The 13,636-nt window shown below is 41.4% G+C and overlaps 1 protein-coding gene across 2 annotated transcripts in view; it reads left to right on the forward strand.

Annotated features, from left to right (window-relative positions):
- Positions 1 to 13,636, forward strand: part of MSRA (methionine sulfoxide reductase A) — a 431,046-nt gene that overhangs the window by 213,833 nt on the left and 203,577 nt on the right. Inside the window, exon 3 of one of the 2 annotated variants that reach the window (XM_035022657.1) lies at positions 1,067 to 1,186. The exons of the other annotated variant lie outside the window; for it this stretch is intronic. Within the exon in view, the coding sequence (XP_034878548.1) occupies positions 1,067 to 1,186 (120 nt within the window). The remainder of the gene's footprint in view (positions 1 to 1,066; positions 1,187 to 13,636) is intronic. 2 annotated transcript variants of the gene reach the window in all.

A 13,636-nucleotide genomic window follows, 5' to 3' on the forward strand; every position in this document is an offset into this window, starting at 1 on the left:
AGGCTTCCCGCTGAGCGGAAAGCCCGATGTGGGGCTCGATCCCAGGATCCTGGGACCATGACTTGAGCTGAAGGCAGATGCTTAACGACTGAGCCACTTAGGTGTCCCACAAGTTATTATGTTTTAACAAGTCCATAGTGAATTGTGTGTTGAAATCATTCATCAAATGCAATTATCTTTTTACTCTGTTATTTGGAAAGGTATACTTTACTAACTTCATTAAAATTTGAGGCTAACTTTTTGCACAACTAAAGCAAAGATACAGTCTATGCAAAGAACCTTAAATTATTTTAGATGTTAAAAATTCTTCTAAATTAATTTGATTCTTTTCTTCTTGATTTCTAACATGTTTCTTTTTAATTTGAGTATAGTTGACACACAATGTTACATTAGTCTTAGGTATACATCATAGTGGTTCAACAAGTTTACCCATTATGCTATGTTCACCGTAAGTGTAGCTACCATCTGTTCAGATACAATGCTATTACAGTATCATTGCCTATATTCCTTATGCTGTGCCTTTAATCCTGTGACTTACTCATTCCATAACTGGAAGCCTGTATCTCCTACTCCCTCTCACCTATTTTGCCCATCCTCCAACTACTTCTCCCTGGCAACCATCAGTTCTCTGAATTTATAGGTCTGATTCTGCTTTTTGTTGTTTGTTCATTTCTTGTTGTTGTTATTAGTTTTTTGATTCAACTTATGAGTGAAATCATATGGTGTTAGTCTTTCTGAGTCTGACTTATTTCACTTAGCATAATACTCCCTAGGTACATTCATTTTGTCTCACATGGCATGATCTCATCCTTTTTTGTGGTTGCATGATATTCCAGTATGTGTGTGCATATGCATGTGTGTGTGTGTACCACATCTTCCTTATCCATCATCTATTGATGGACACTTAGGTTGCCTCCATAAAACTGTCCTTCTTTAAAGGATAAACCTTAGTTATTTTTGATTACTAAATGACATGAATAACTTCTCTTTTCTATTAAAACAGGGCTTCTAATATGCAATGATTGCTTTTGACAAAGGATTAATCAGTGTCTTATGTTTTTCTTAGGAATGGGCTGTTTCTGGGGAGCTGAGAAGAAATTCTGGACCATGAAAGGAGTATATTCAACTCAAGTTGGTTATGCAGGAGGCTACACTCCCAATCCTACTTATAAAGAAGTCTGTTCAGGTAGGAAGAATTTGCTCCAACTTCGATTATAAGGAGCAACAAAGGGCTTGTCTCTGCTGGCAGGTGACAGGATCTTTAAAATGCAAATATAATTTTTTGTGTTGTCTTAGTCTTTTCTTTCCCATTTCTATAAGTATACTTGATCTCTCACTTTGTTTTTATTTTTTTAAAGATTTATTTATTTCAGAGAGAGTGCGCACATGTGCAAGCCGCGGGAGGGGCAGAGGGAGAGGGAGAAAATCTCAAGCAGACTCCTGGCTGAGGTGCAGACCTTAACACGGGGCTTGATCCCATGAACCTGAGATCGTAGTCTGAGCCAAAACCAAGAGTCAGACACTCAGTCGACTGAGCCACCCAGGCTCCCCCTCTCACTTTATATTTTTAGAAGATAATAGATTTCCTATGGAATGTATCATTTAGCTTTTGTTGCAGAATAATCACTGCAAAATTTAATTCTAAAGCAATCACTCATTAGTTTATGATTACGTGGGTCAGCAATTTGGACTGCTCTCATCTTGGTGGTTCTTCTGCTGGTCTCGTCTGGGCTCACTCATGTGACTCTAGTCAACTGGTAGGCTGCCTGGGGATTAGTTGGTCTAGGATGGCTTCACTCATAGGTCTGCATTTGGTGCTGGCTGTCCCTTTTTGTTGGCTGGGGTAGGGGGAATGATGTACCATGTCTTCAGCACACCAGCCTGGGCAAATTCACATGGTGGTGGGTGCAGAGATCCCAGGAGCAGCAAGAGAGGATAAGCCCCATTGTGCTAGCACTTTTCAAGTTTCTGTTTATATCACATTTACTAGTGTCCCACTGGCCAAAACAAGTCACGTGCTAGCCCAGAGTCAATGCAGGAGGGATCCCCCAAAGGCAGGTATACAGGAGGATGTAAAGACTGCAGTGGTCTACTATATGGGAAAAACGTCACACACTGTAATTGTTTCTCTGTGGGTAAGACATTCAAGTCTAGTCTATAATGAAGGGATTGGCAAACTGTGGCTTGCAGGCTAAATCCTACCCACTGCCAGGTTATGTAAATAAAGTCTTCTAGAAACCCAGCCGTACCCATTTATTTATATATTATCTGTGAATGCTTTCATGGCACAAAACGTTTATGAGTTAGCCCTTTACAGAAAAATATTTGGCTACCAGGATAGGGAGATGCCCCCGTGGCAAATTCTAGCTCAGATACCAGACAACCATTCTGGATCTGTTTTTTGTTCTGGCTTCAAGGATTTCCTTTACTTCTCTGCCAGCTCACATAGTACTTAAAACACAGTGTTTTCTCTTCCATTTTTCAAATAAGAATGGTATATATTGAAGGTGTATGACATGATGTTTTAATAATACAGAGTGAAATGATTACTAATAGTCAAGCTAATTAACATACCCATCTCCTCAAATACTTTTTTTTTTTGTGGCAAGAGTGCCTGTGATCTATTCTCTTAGCAGATTTCAAGTGAACAATACAGTATTATCAACTACCATCACCGTGCTGTACATTAGCTCTCTAGAACTAATTCATCCTCCATAACAGAAAGTTTGTATCTTTTGACCAACATTTCCCTGCTTCCTTCTACTCCTGCCCTTGGTAACCACCATTCTACTCCCTGTTCTATGAGTGTGATTTTTTTAGATTCCACATACAAGTGAGAACATGCAGTATACATTTTTTTCTGTGTCTGGATTAATTTCACTTAGCATAATTTCTTCCAGCCTCATCCATATTGTTGCAAGTGGCAGAATTGTCTTCATGTGTAAGGCTGAATAAGATTGTGTTATATATATACCACGATACCTTTATCCATTCTTCTGCTGATGGGCACTTCAGTTGTTTCCAAGCCATCGCTATTGTGGATAATGCTGAGGTGAACATGGGAGCATAGTTTTCTCTTTGAGTTACTGATTTCATTTCATTAGGATATATATCCAGAAGCGAGATTGCTGGATCATAGAATAGTTTTATTTTTAATGTTTTGAGGAACATCCATACTGTAAAACACATTTAAAAAATATTTTATTCAACATCTTGAGTTCTTTTCTTTAGATTTATTTATTTATTTTAGAGAGCAAGGGAGCATGAGTAGGGGGAGGGGCAGAGGGAGAGGGAGAGAGGATCTCAAGCAGACTCCCTGCTAAGCACGGATCCCAATGCAGAGCTCGATCTCAGGACCCTGAGATCATGACCTGAGCCAAAATCAAGAGTTGGTTGTTTGCCAGCCACCCTGGCACCCCTCTTAAGAGTTCTTAATAGGGAGGGTTTATTATCTAGATATATAGTCCACCATAATGACAAAAATGGGATTTTAAAAATACATAAATAGTTTTATCTTTTAAAAACAAACGGTTGAATTGGTGTTACTTGTGGAAGGCCCTCTCAGCTCCCTGAGGGCACCATGAATGCAGTTGGGGGAGGAGTTGGAGTATGGGAGTTTGTTCAATAATGAGGATGATGGTTTGTTTGCTACAATATGAATTCTGATTTTGAAATGAAATTTGAGCCATGCAATATTGAAACTATCATAAAAACATACATATTCTTGTTTTCCTTGCCTTTACAGAAGAACTGAAATATACTCATTGGTGTTGAGAATGTGGAATATTGAACAAATACTTTAATGGTTAATCCAAGTTTTTTCTTTGCATCTGTTTCGAAATTAAACAAATGCTTATGCAGAGCTATAAATAGATTCAGATGAACCCTGGAGATTGCCCAGGTGTATCCTCTTAAGTCTCAGGAATGGAAATGAATAGATTCCTTCCCGTAATTGCAGACCTGACTTAATAGTCCAAGAGAAAAGGTTGCTAAGAAAACCTCCAAATATCTGCTGCTTGTACTGTTATTCTCCACCAGCAAAATGTTAATAATCAATTAGACTACTTGGTTGCTTGTTTGCTCAGACTTGTTCTTATTCACCTCTTTATGTTAATAAGAACAGTATGCTAATTTCCCTTTGTTGAACTCCTACTATGTGTCAGATACTGTAAGAAGCACTTTTTGCTTCTTTGCTTTTTTTCCATCTAATCTTCCAAAGAATTCTGTGAAATGTCTCAGTTTCTGTCCTTTACAGAGGGCATGTGGAGGCTTAGAGAGGAAGAGGAACTTCCCCAAGGTCACATATATAAGGAATTCCAACCTCATTGACTCTCAGCATCAAGTTTATGCCACTGACCATGGCGTCTCTCACATCCCAGTGATTCTCCATTCGTCCATTCATACTTCCTTCCATTGAGTCCCACACTCTCTTTCATGCCCATCCCTCCACTATAGTTTTAAAAAATTGGCATGCTTTTTAATGATTGCAAGTAAAGAAAATACCAAGCAATTTTTTTTGTCTTTCTGATATTTCAAAGGGCAGAGAACAAAACTCTTTTAAGATACAGTTCATGCAGGGGCGCCTGGGTGGCTCAGTCGTTAAGCGTCTGCCTTCGGCTCAGGTCATGATCCCAGGGTCCTGGGATCGAGCCCCACATCGGGCTCCCTGCTCCGCGGAAAGCCTGCTTCTCCTCTCCCACTCCCCCTGCTGTGTTCCCTCTCTCGCTGTGTCTCTCTCTGTCAAAAAAAAAAAAAAAAAAAAAAGATACAGTTCATGCAAACAGCTGGTATCTTAGAGTCTTGTACGGAAACCACGGAGGTTGGTAAAGAACTCTGTATTTGATGTGAACACTACCTGCTAAGTTAGTGGTGGCATTGGGAAGCGTGGTTGTCATGGAAACTTGTTCCTGATTGGGAAATGATGGTTATGGGGTCTTACCCAGACACAGAAGGAGAGATGATTTCTTTCCCCGGGCTTTTTTTTTTTTTTTGTTCTGATCATGAAAAGAAAAAACAAAAAGACAGAGAGAAACTGTGATAGAAAGGACCCTCTGGCACAGAAGTGATAGAGCCTTCAGGTCCCTGGGAATAGCAGGGAAGGAGAACAAACAAGGTCCCCAGCTAGAGTAATTGGGGTAACCAGCTAATTAAAGATTTTTGACCAAGGAGAGGATGGGGGAGACAGAAAGCAGGTTATACTGGGAGGGCTTCCCTGCTGAAGCCTTGGGTGCTCAAAGCCGTATTGAACAAGTCAGCCCTGGAGGGGTCTGACTTAAAGGGAAGAAAAACCAAGGCTCCACTAAGATGCATAATAATTGCTGAGGTTTCATAGGAGAGAAATACTAGTCTGTGCTCCCGTATTGGATTAATTTCAAAAATTGCTTATTCTTGTGTTTGTAGTTAAGTTTGGTCGCAACATAGTCTTTTGTAAAGGTATTCATTCATTCATTCATTCATTCATTCATTCATTCATTCAAGAAACAAAGCCTAGGACCTGGACCTGCCAAATTCCTTCTCATATAGCAAGTACACTTGAGCCTAAGGTACCATTTGGTTTCTTGGGGCAGGTGCCAGAATTCCAGGAATAGCACTCAGAGTGGGGGGCCAGTTTTCGAAATCCAAAGGGATTTGCCCCTCCCCCCTTCCCCCACCCCCAACCTATCACATGATGACTAATGTCAGAACTACCACAGCACTGTCTTGGCCCACAGATTGGTGATCACATGGATCACCATGGAAGCCATGGAACCAGAAACATTGGCTGCCATTTGTCATGCTCACATGCTAGTGGATATGTGCTGCCTCGGGGGGTGAGTGAGCAAGTGAGTGTGTATGTGAGTGTAATAGCAGGTGTGTATCCGGGTAGGATGCATATTAATGTCTGAATGTTATTTCTTTGTGGCTATTGATGCTCCTGTGGTTCTGAGACCCGAGCTGGAGGTACAGTTAGGCACGCAGAAAAGCCGTATGGCGGGGCGCCTGGGTGGCTCAGTTGGTTAAGCGACTGCCTTCGGCTCAGGTCATGATCCTGGAGTCCCGGAATCGAGTCCCGCATCGGGCTCCCTGCTCAGCGGGGGGTCTGCTTCCCCCTCTGCCCTCTTCCCTCTCGTGCTGTCTCTCATTCTCTCTCTCTCAAATAAATAAATAAAATCTTTAAAAAAAAAAAAAAAGCCGTATGGCTTCTAGTAAGAGCCAGGAGAAGAGGTGATCCCATGATGGTGACACAAGGACAGAGTTGAGTCTGACATGTAAGTAGAACGTTCATTAATGGCTCACTAATAGGTGGGTTACATGCCAGGTGATCTGCGTGATACTTGAGCCTGACATCTGGAGAAGATACAAGGGGACAGCAGTTCCTCAAGGCAATAAAGTTGCCCTTTGGGAATGACATATAAAACAAGGCTGTGATGCTCAGAGTGGAGATAGGCAGTCGCTTAGAAGAGAGTGTGGCAACCAGGTCTGTAGGACCTCAGAGTAACCCGATAGAATGCCCTGCCATATGTAAAAAGGAAAAAAAAAAAGAGGGTCCTTGCCAGGGAGGCTGGTCAGCCAGGCCAGCTTGGGAAAGGGGAAGTCCTGCTGGCACCCTCCGGGTTGCTCTGTAAGGTTTGGCTTCTGGACAGACTCCCAGGGCCTGACACTCTGATGCTTTTAAGTTTTATCAGTAACTCCTCTTATTCTGATCCACACTCTGGAGAAACTTCTCATCTTTTGTCCTCCTGGGGAGATTATTTACAGAAAGAAAATACAATGAGACTAGGGTGGTCAGCCAGACAGTTCTAATTCTCATTTCAAATTCTATTAAATGCCATTCTGAGATGTATATCTCAGTTTATTGTGAGTTTAGTCTACACAGGTCATTCTCTCCATATTGGATTAACCTTGGGTTAAATTAAATGATAAAAATGGAATTTTGGCCTTCAAAGCTGAAAAAAGCCAGACCACAATGATTTGCCAAAGGCTGAGATTGCCTCCTTGCATTTCTCTGGAGAATCCCACCCCTCACATGTGCCCATCATTTCATTTAAACCTATTTTAAAACTGACCTTTCTCCTATAGTAGGCACTTAAACTTCTCTTCCTTGGATTCACCAATTAGCACTGAACGAGAGCCACAGGCTGAGAAACTTGCATCTCCTAGATATTCCAGGCCTGAATTGGGAGCCCTCTGTGAGCTGCCCATCACCAGCTCCTGTACTGGGAATGCAGTCGCAGCTTGGATGTGAGGTGGCGTGGCTCGTGGCCACTGTTTGGCCACTATTTCTTGTCGTGTTTCAGATCTGTCTCTAATGTGCTGAGAAGTAATCTAAGTTTTAGTGGCCACCATTCTAATCCTAAAATGACTTCCAAGGATTTATGCATTCATTTGGTGTTCCTTAAAAGCTCAGCGTATGCCTAGCACTAGAGATCCCATAGAAACCTGGGATGGTGTAACTGCTAGGAGCCTAGATTTCCTGTAGCCTTTCTTGAGTGAATTAAATAGTACCTGTCTTCCAGAATTCTTTCTCCGTAGTGAAACGGAAGCTTGATCTTTCACATTTGTTTTAAAGTATTGCGCTGACCCTGGATTTCTCTTTACACACACATGCATGTGCGCGCATACACACACACACACACACACACACACACCCCCCACACCAACTCCCCCAAACATTTGTTATGCAAACCAACTGATTAACTGGCATGCTGTTGCTTTACTACATTGATTTTAGAAGTAATTGAGCTATTCAGATTGCTGAATACCCTGATAGAGAATTATTCTTACATTTTATAATAACGACTACACAGATGAAAATATGAAAAGACATTCTGCAATGGGTAAGCATTCTGGGTTAATTTCAGTGCATTAGCCTAATACACAAATAACCCCATTTCTGGCGAGAAAACCCAGGATGTTCATTCACTGGGTAATATCTTTTCGTATTTTGCTTACAGATGTTCAGAACAATTCCGTGTTTATTAGTCTACTCAAAAGCTTTTAGAAATCTGCACAGCCAAGTGGCGCCAAAACCAGAAGCATGAAAGGGACTGCATAACTTTTTCTCAGAAGTGAGATTTGCACCATCACCACAGAGAATCTGAGGCCCAGATACTTTATTTCACTGCAACACTCCGGGGGATTTTCAGGCAACCCATCCAATGGCCGTTCTGAGCAGGAGCCTGACCTGGGAGGCACAGAGCGTGCGAGTCCTCATGTCACCTTCCAGCAGTGTCGATGTTCAGGCCGTTTTGCTTCCTGGACTCAGTTTCCTCTCTCGTAAAATGGGGGCAGTGCTATTTTATGAAGCCAGTAGAGTTGTGGTGAAGTTCTTACTTGAAAATAAAAGTATTTCAAATTGGAGGCATCGTAGAAAATCAAGGACATGCACTTTCTACCACTCTAGCTCTTGGGCATGTTAAAGATGAAAGTGAAGGGTCATGAAGCAACACTGGGCAGGGGCGTGGGGTCAGCCCACAGAATGTGCACATGACGCTTCAAGCAGAAGCCATTTTCTCCTATCCCTCTTCTTTGTTCAGAGTCAGTCAGACCCACCCCCTCCCCAAAGGCACATCCTTATTTCCTTGATGCTGACGAGCTCTCACAAAGCATTGAATCATTTCCCCACTAATATAAAGCAGCTTAGTATACTTTTTTAGTTTGACTTAATTTCTGAAGTGTTTGGGTGGATGTACGTGTCTATGTATCTTACATAAGATTAATGATCCCATTTTTCTTCGAAGTAGTGATGAGTTCTGTTATTAGCAGATTTTACCAAGCAATGTAAAACTCTTTTTAAATTCCTTGCAGACTACATTAAATCTCTTTTTAGTGCGTAGTAAGTCTTATTGTACTCATTTCAATGTCAGTCAAGGTAAATTACTAAGTTATTGGCATATCCCTGAAAAGGCAAGAATTCCGGTGTTCAGTTCTTGCTATAAGCAATTTGATCACTTTTTGTTCCTTAGATGTTAGACATAAAATTGACCTTGAACTTGTAGCACGCAGGATGAAAATGCTTGTCTCTTTCAAACCTCCTGGCAGAAAGCAAGCCCCGAGGTCAGTGGTCCTATGACTCATAGTTATAATCCCTGGAATCAAATATAGCTCCTCCATCCAACCCATCCACATAGCTGTTCAAGACAGATTAGTTCAGTGAATGGACCCATTGCCTAAAAGGACAAAATATAGGTCATGGGAAAATAACCGTTTTTGTTTATTTTCTAAGCCTTGATCACTAGAAAAGACAAGCATGGCTTCTTATCAAGGGCTAACCCTCTGAAGGGCTGACATCAAGAGACCCGAGGCATAGGTCATGGCTGGGGGGCGGGGCAGTCATGGAATTTCAGACTGGAAGGGACTTAACCCGTTATCTCCTAATCCAGTGGCTTTCAAAGTAGGTGACCATAGAACACTTGGGCTCCAAGAAGGCGTTTCAGGCATTCTACCAATAATGAAGACTGTTCTAACTAAGTAACAAAGATTTGAGCTGCTCCAGAGAACTTCTTCATCCTTTTAGCTCTATTAGATGTTGCAGTCTTGACTAATATTTTATTATTCTAAATTTTGAAAATGTTTGAAAACCACTGAGACTACTTTCTTTGTCAGATAAGGAAATGGAGGCTTAAAAAAAGTGATTTGGGAGATAGATTTGAGAAGGGTTGAAAATTTTGTCTTCCTAGATCAGTGTGTTGCTGGAATCCTAAAAAGAAGTTGAAATTTGTATACATTATGCTTTTTTAAGTGAGGATAGGGATCAAGGTTTCAGAGTGGAGGTAGCTTTTGAGTTTGAAATGTTGAGATTACAATACATCAATATTTTTGTCCACTACGTCCTGGTTATCTTTTTAGTTAGGCTGGAATTTTTTTTTTTTCCCTAAAAACTGAGGACTGGGATTTTCTAATAGACCATTCTCATGTCTGCTAGATATTTCAAGTGCTGACTGCTACAGCCAGGAGCAGAGTGGAGGGTTTGACAATAGAGCCTTCAGGAGCCTCTCTTGTTAACCAGTGTTTTGGCACCTTGCTTTCCCTAGACCTAGGAATGAGAAAGGAAATCATTAAACAGGAGAGGATGTTGTGGCCTTACTGTCTTTCAAAGCTTCTGCAAATCTGGTTTCCAACCTGGGCTGCGGACCCTCAGGGCCTGCAGCGTTAGGACACAGAATCTGCAAATTGATTTATCCGCCGAGCACGGCCTCACAATCTGAATAATCATCTCGCTCACATCCGCTTCCAGTTTTCAATCTATAAGGGAGCCGACGCTGTGATAAATAGAATATACATTCACCCAGTGTTACTGACCTCAGAGCAGCTCTTTGTCATCGCATATGTTCTTCATCCCTGGATTCTAAAATTAGAGCAACGATCCCGGGGGCTCTTAAGCAGCATCTGGACAGAATCACGTGGGTCTCTTATGCTCATACAGTGATGGAATCGCCATGTTAAAGGGTTGTCCCAAGTTCCCAACGTGAAATGAAATACAGACAAGCATATCTGTTTGCTAGAGACATTTTGAGTTTGCCAAAATATTTCAATCCAGCATTAGACATCCCAGAGGATGAGTATTTTCTATAGCTTCACAGGACTGCAAGCTGGCAAACACCAACAGATGAGGCAATTCACGCCCCTTGTCTTCTCATGGTAAAGGAAGCATTTGTGCCTTTCCTTCCTGTTGGGTTTATCAGCCGAGGACCCCAGTTGCGTCCAGTTTCTGTTCTTTGTCATTTAAGGGAAGGGGCGGTGAGTGAATTTGCATGGTTTATGGATTCTCTGAAGACTAGAGCATGTTCAATGTATTCTTCATGTGACCTTGGTATTTTCACGTTCTCTAGCTTATTTGGCTGTTCAATCCATCTCTCTCCTTGAGCAGCTTAAATCACTGCTGGGAACAGGTGTGGTGGTCAAAGGTCAACAGACCGACAGACTTGAAGTAGTTACATGTGTCAGTATTTCAACATATCTGATGGTAAAACTCTGATAGCCTCTTTAAATGGAAAATAAATTAAATGAAAAGGAACAATAATAAAAACATTCTTTATATTCACCCAGCACTAGGAATAGGTTCTTCTTTCATTGTTTCAGGATTACATTCTCAAAGATTTAGGAGGGAGATTAAGAGGAATTTACTATAGCAAGCAGTTCTGAAAACATAATTACAAAAGCAATTGATGAATATGCCTACACTGATATTTTCAAATCACATATAATGGAACCATAATGTAATATGAGAAATAACCTTATAGGGTGTTGAGCTTCTCTAGGAATTTTATGTGATACTCTGGGTCTTAATTATTTCATAATGACTGACAATTTTTAGAGCCTTCAAATGAACGTTCTTTTTTTTTAAGTTACATTAAAAATAAATATCTGGGTCAATTACTGCCCCATCTGCCAGTTAAAATGGCAGTAAGAGGGATGCTTATGAAAACCCGGTCGCCCATCCTGTGAGTGACTTGCCCAGTAGGAATGGAGCAGCTTCTGAAGAGGTCACTGCTGTTTGCCTCGCTGGCACCTCCTATTTGCCCCAGGCTTCATCAGCAGGTGACTCACCTACAGACCACCGAGTCCCTTCAACTGTGAGCTAGGCTTTGTTTCATAAATCCTTGCCTTCTATGCGAGGCAACAAGGGGTCCATCAGGGAGCACTGAGGGATGGAACTGAGCTAAGCGCCCTCAGTCTTTGCAAATGGGAGCTCAGAGGGTTTGTGTGTGGCAGAACCTTCCTGGGAGGACTGCTCACCCACAATGAGGTGCATCCCTTTTATTCATAGTTATCCCTTCCTCTTCTTTTTGGTTATTCCCTCTTTCCCCTCCCCCTCCCCTTCCCTCTTTTTCTCCTTCTTTCCTTTAGTTAAGAGTACATTGCTTTTCTACTCCAGTACTATTATTATTATAACAGTCCTAAAAAAAAATCACAACTAATGACTTATATGGTGCCCATCTTAGGTTTGGAACAGTTTATAACTTGGGGCGCCTGGGTGGCTCAGTTAGTTGAGCATCCGGCTCTTGATTTCCGCTCAGGTCATGATCTCAGGGTTGTGAGATCGAGTCCCACGTTGGGCTCTGTGCTCAGTGTGAAGTCTGCTTGAGATTCTCTCTCTTCCTTTCCCTCAGCCCCTCCCCCCACTTGCTCTCTATCAAATAAATAAATAAAATCTTAAAAAAAAAAAAGAGAACAGTTTATAACTTAATACTCTCCACAGGTATTACACTAATCCCTAAGTTTATAAAATCTACAAAACACTTCCCCAGGATGATCTTTGTCACAGGCCTCTGCAATAGAGTGGCATTGTCACTCCCACTCACAATAGTGCAAAGCACTCAGAAACAGTAAGTTGCTCAGTGTGGCACCTGCTAATTAGAGGTACCGACAGTCTCTTCTGATGGCATTTCTTTTGAAAAGAAAACAGGGTTTGTATTTCAGACTGTCTCCTTCTAAGCTTTTTCTTTATCTGTTTCCAGTAAATGCATTTCCACATGCCCTTCTTGAGCATTTTAGGATACTTTGAGAGAAATTAAGCTGTGAAGTTGTTTTAGGAATAAACTAGAATTTTGAAAATGGTTTATAAGAAATGTCTGGGACTATTGAGATGAACTTGATCTATAGAAACATGGATTTCTTTTTCTTTTTTTTATTGTAATATAATTAACAAAGTTATATTTCAGGTTTACAACACAGGGATTTGACAATTCTATACCCTACTTGGTGCTCACCACAATAAGTATATTCACTATACAATGTAATTAGAATAGTATTAGTTATAGTCCCTATGCTGTACTTTTCATCTTCTTGATTTGTCTATTTTATAACTGGAAGTCTGTACATCTTAATCCCCTTTATTTATTTTGCCCATCCCCTTATCCACCTCTCCTCTGGGCAAACAAACACTGGTTTGTTCTCTGTATCTAAGAGTCTTTTTTTTTTTAATTTTCTTTTTCTTTTAGTTGGATGGATCTTAGAGGTCATCTGTTCCAGTGATTTTTTGAAACTTCTATTAAGCATTAGAATAGTTTCTTCAGATAAAAATTTTGCACAGATGTATAATACTGAAACAGTGTCCAGGATACTCTGATTAGAAGAGGGGGCTTCTCCTAACCCCGTCCTCATTCTTTAGGCCTAAGGAGGTGCATCCCTGGAATGAATCTAAGAAGTGGTTGAGGATCAGGGAGAACTTCACTCTGGGCTGAAACACATGGAGGAGGAGAAGACCTCCCCCACCTCATTAAACCCTCGTGCTTGCTTTAAGCCTGCACACTGGAAGTTATGGAAATCCCCATGATTTCAGGGACACCATCCAGAGGAAAGTTCTGGAAGACCTGAGAAGAGGGCCTTTCCTTCTCAGAGCTATACCCAGGCACCTGGCTGTACCTAGGTTCCCAAAGCATAGGCGTTTTTGTGTGAGTTCCCGGTCTCACAGCAGAAGGGCCCAGAGCATCCAGTTTGTTCCACTCACTGTGCTCCTTTCGTTTTCAGTTTCAGTTCTGGCTCCTTGAGCATATTTTTTTGAAAGTGCTTCCTCCCCTTTGTTCCGGAGGTAAGGAACTGTAGCTACTGTAACACCCATGCCCCTGTCAGCAGAACTGCTTTGCTCCTGAAAGGTGGGTTGACAAAAAGTCATAGGTGCCTGAACTTATGTATCTTTGTGCACAAGAAAAAA

Source organism: Mirounga leonina, unplaced genomic scaffold (genome assembly GCF_011800145.1).
Source record: "Mirounga leonina isolate KUSES-001 unplaced genomic scaffold, KU_Mleo_1.0 Mir_176, whole genome shotgun sequence".
NCBI lineage: Eukaryota > Metazoa > Chordata > Mammalia > Carnivora > Phocidae > Mirounga > Mirounga leonina.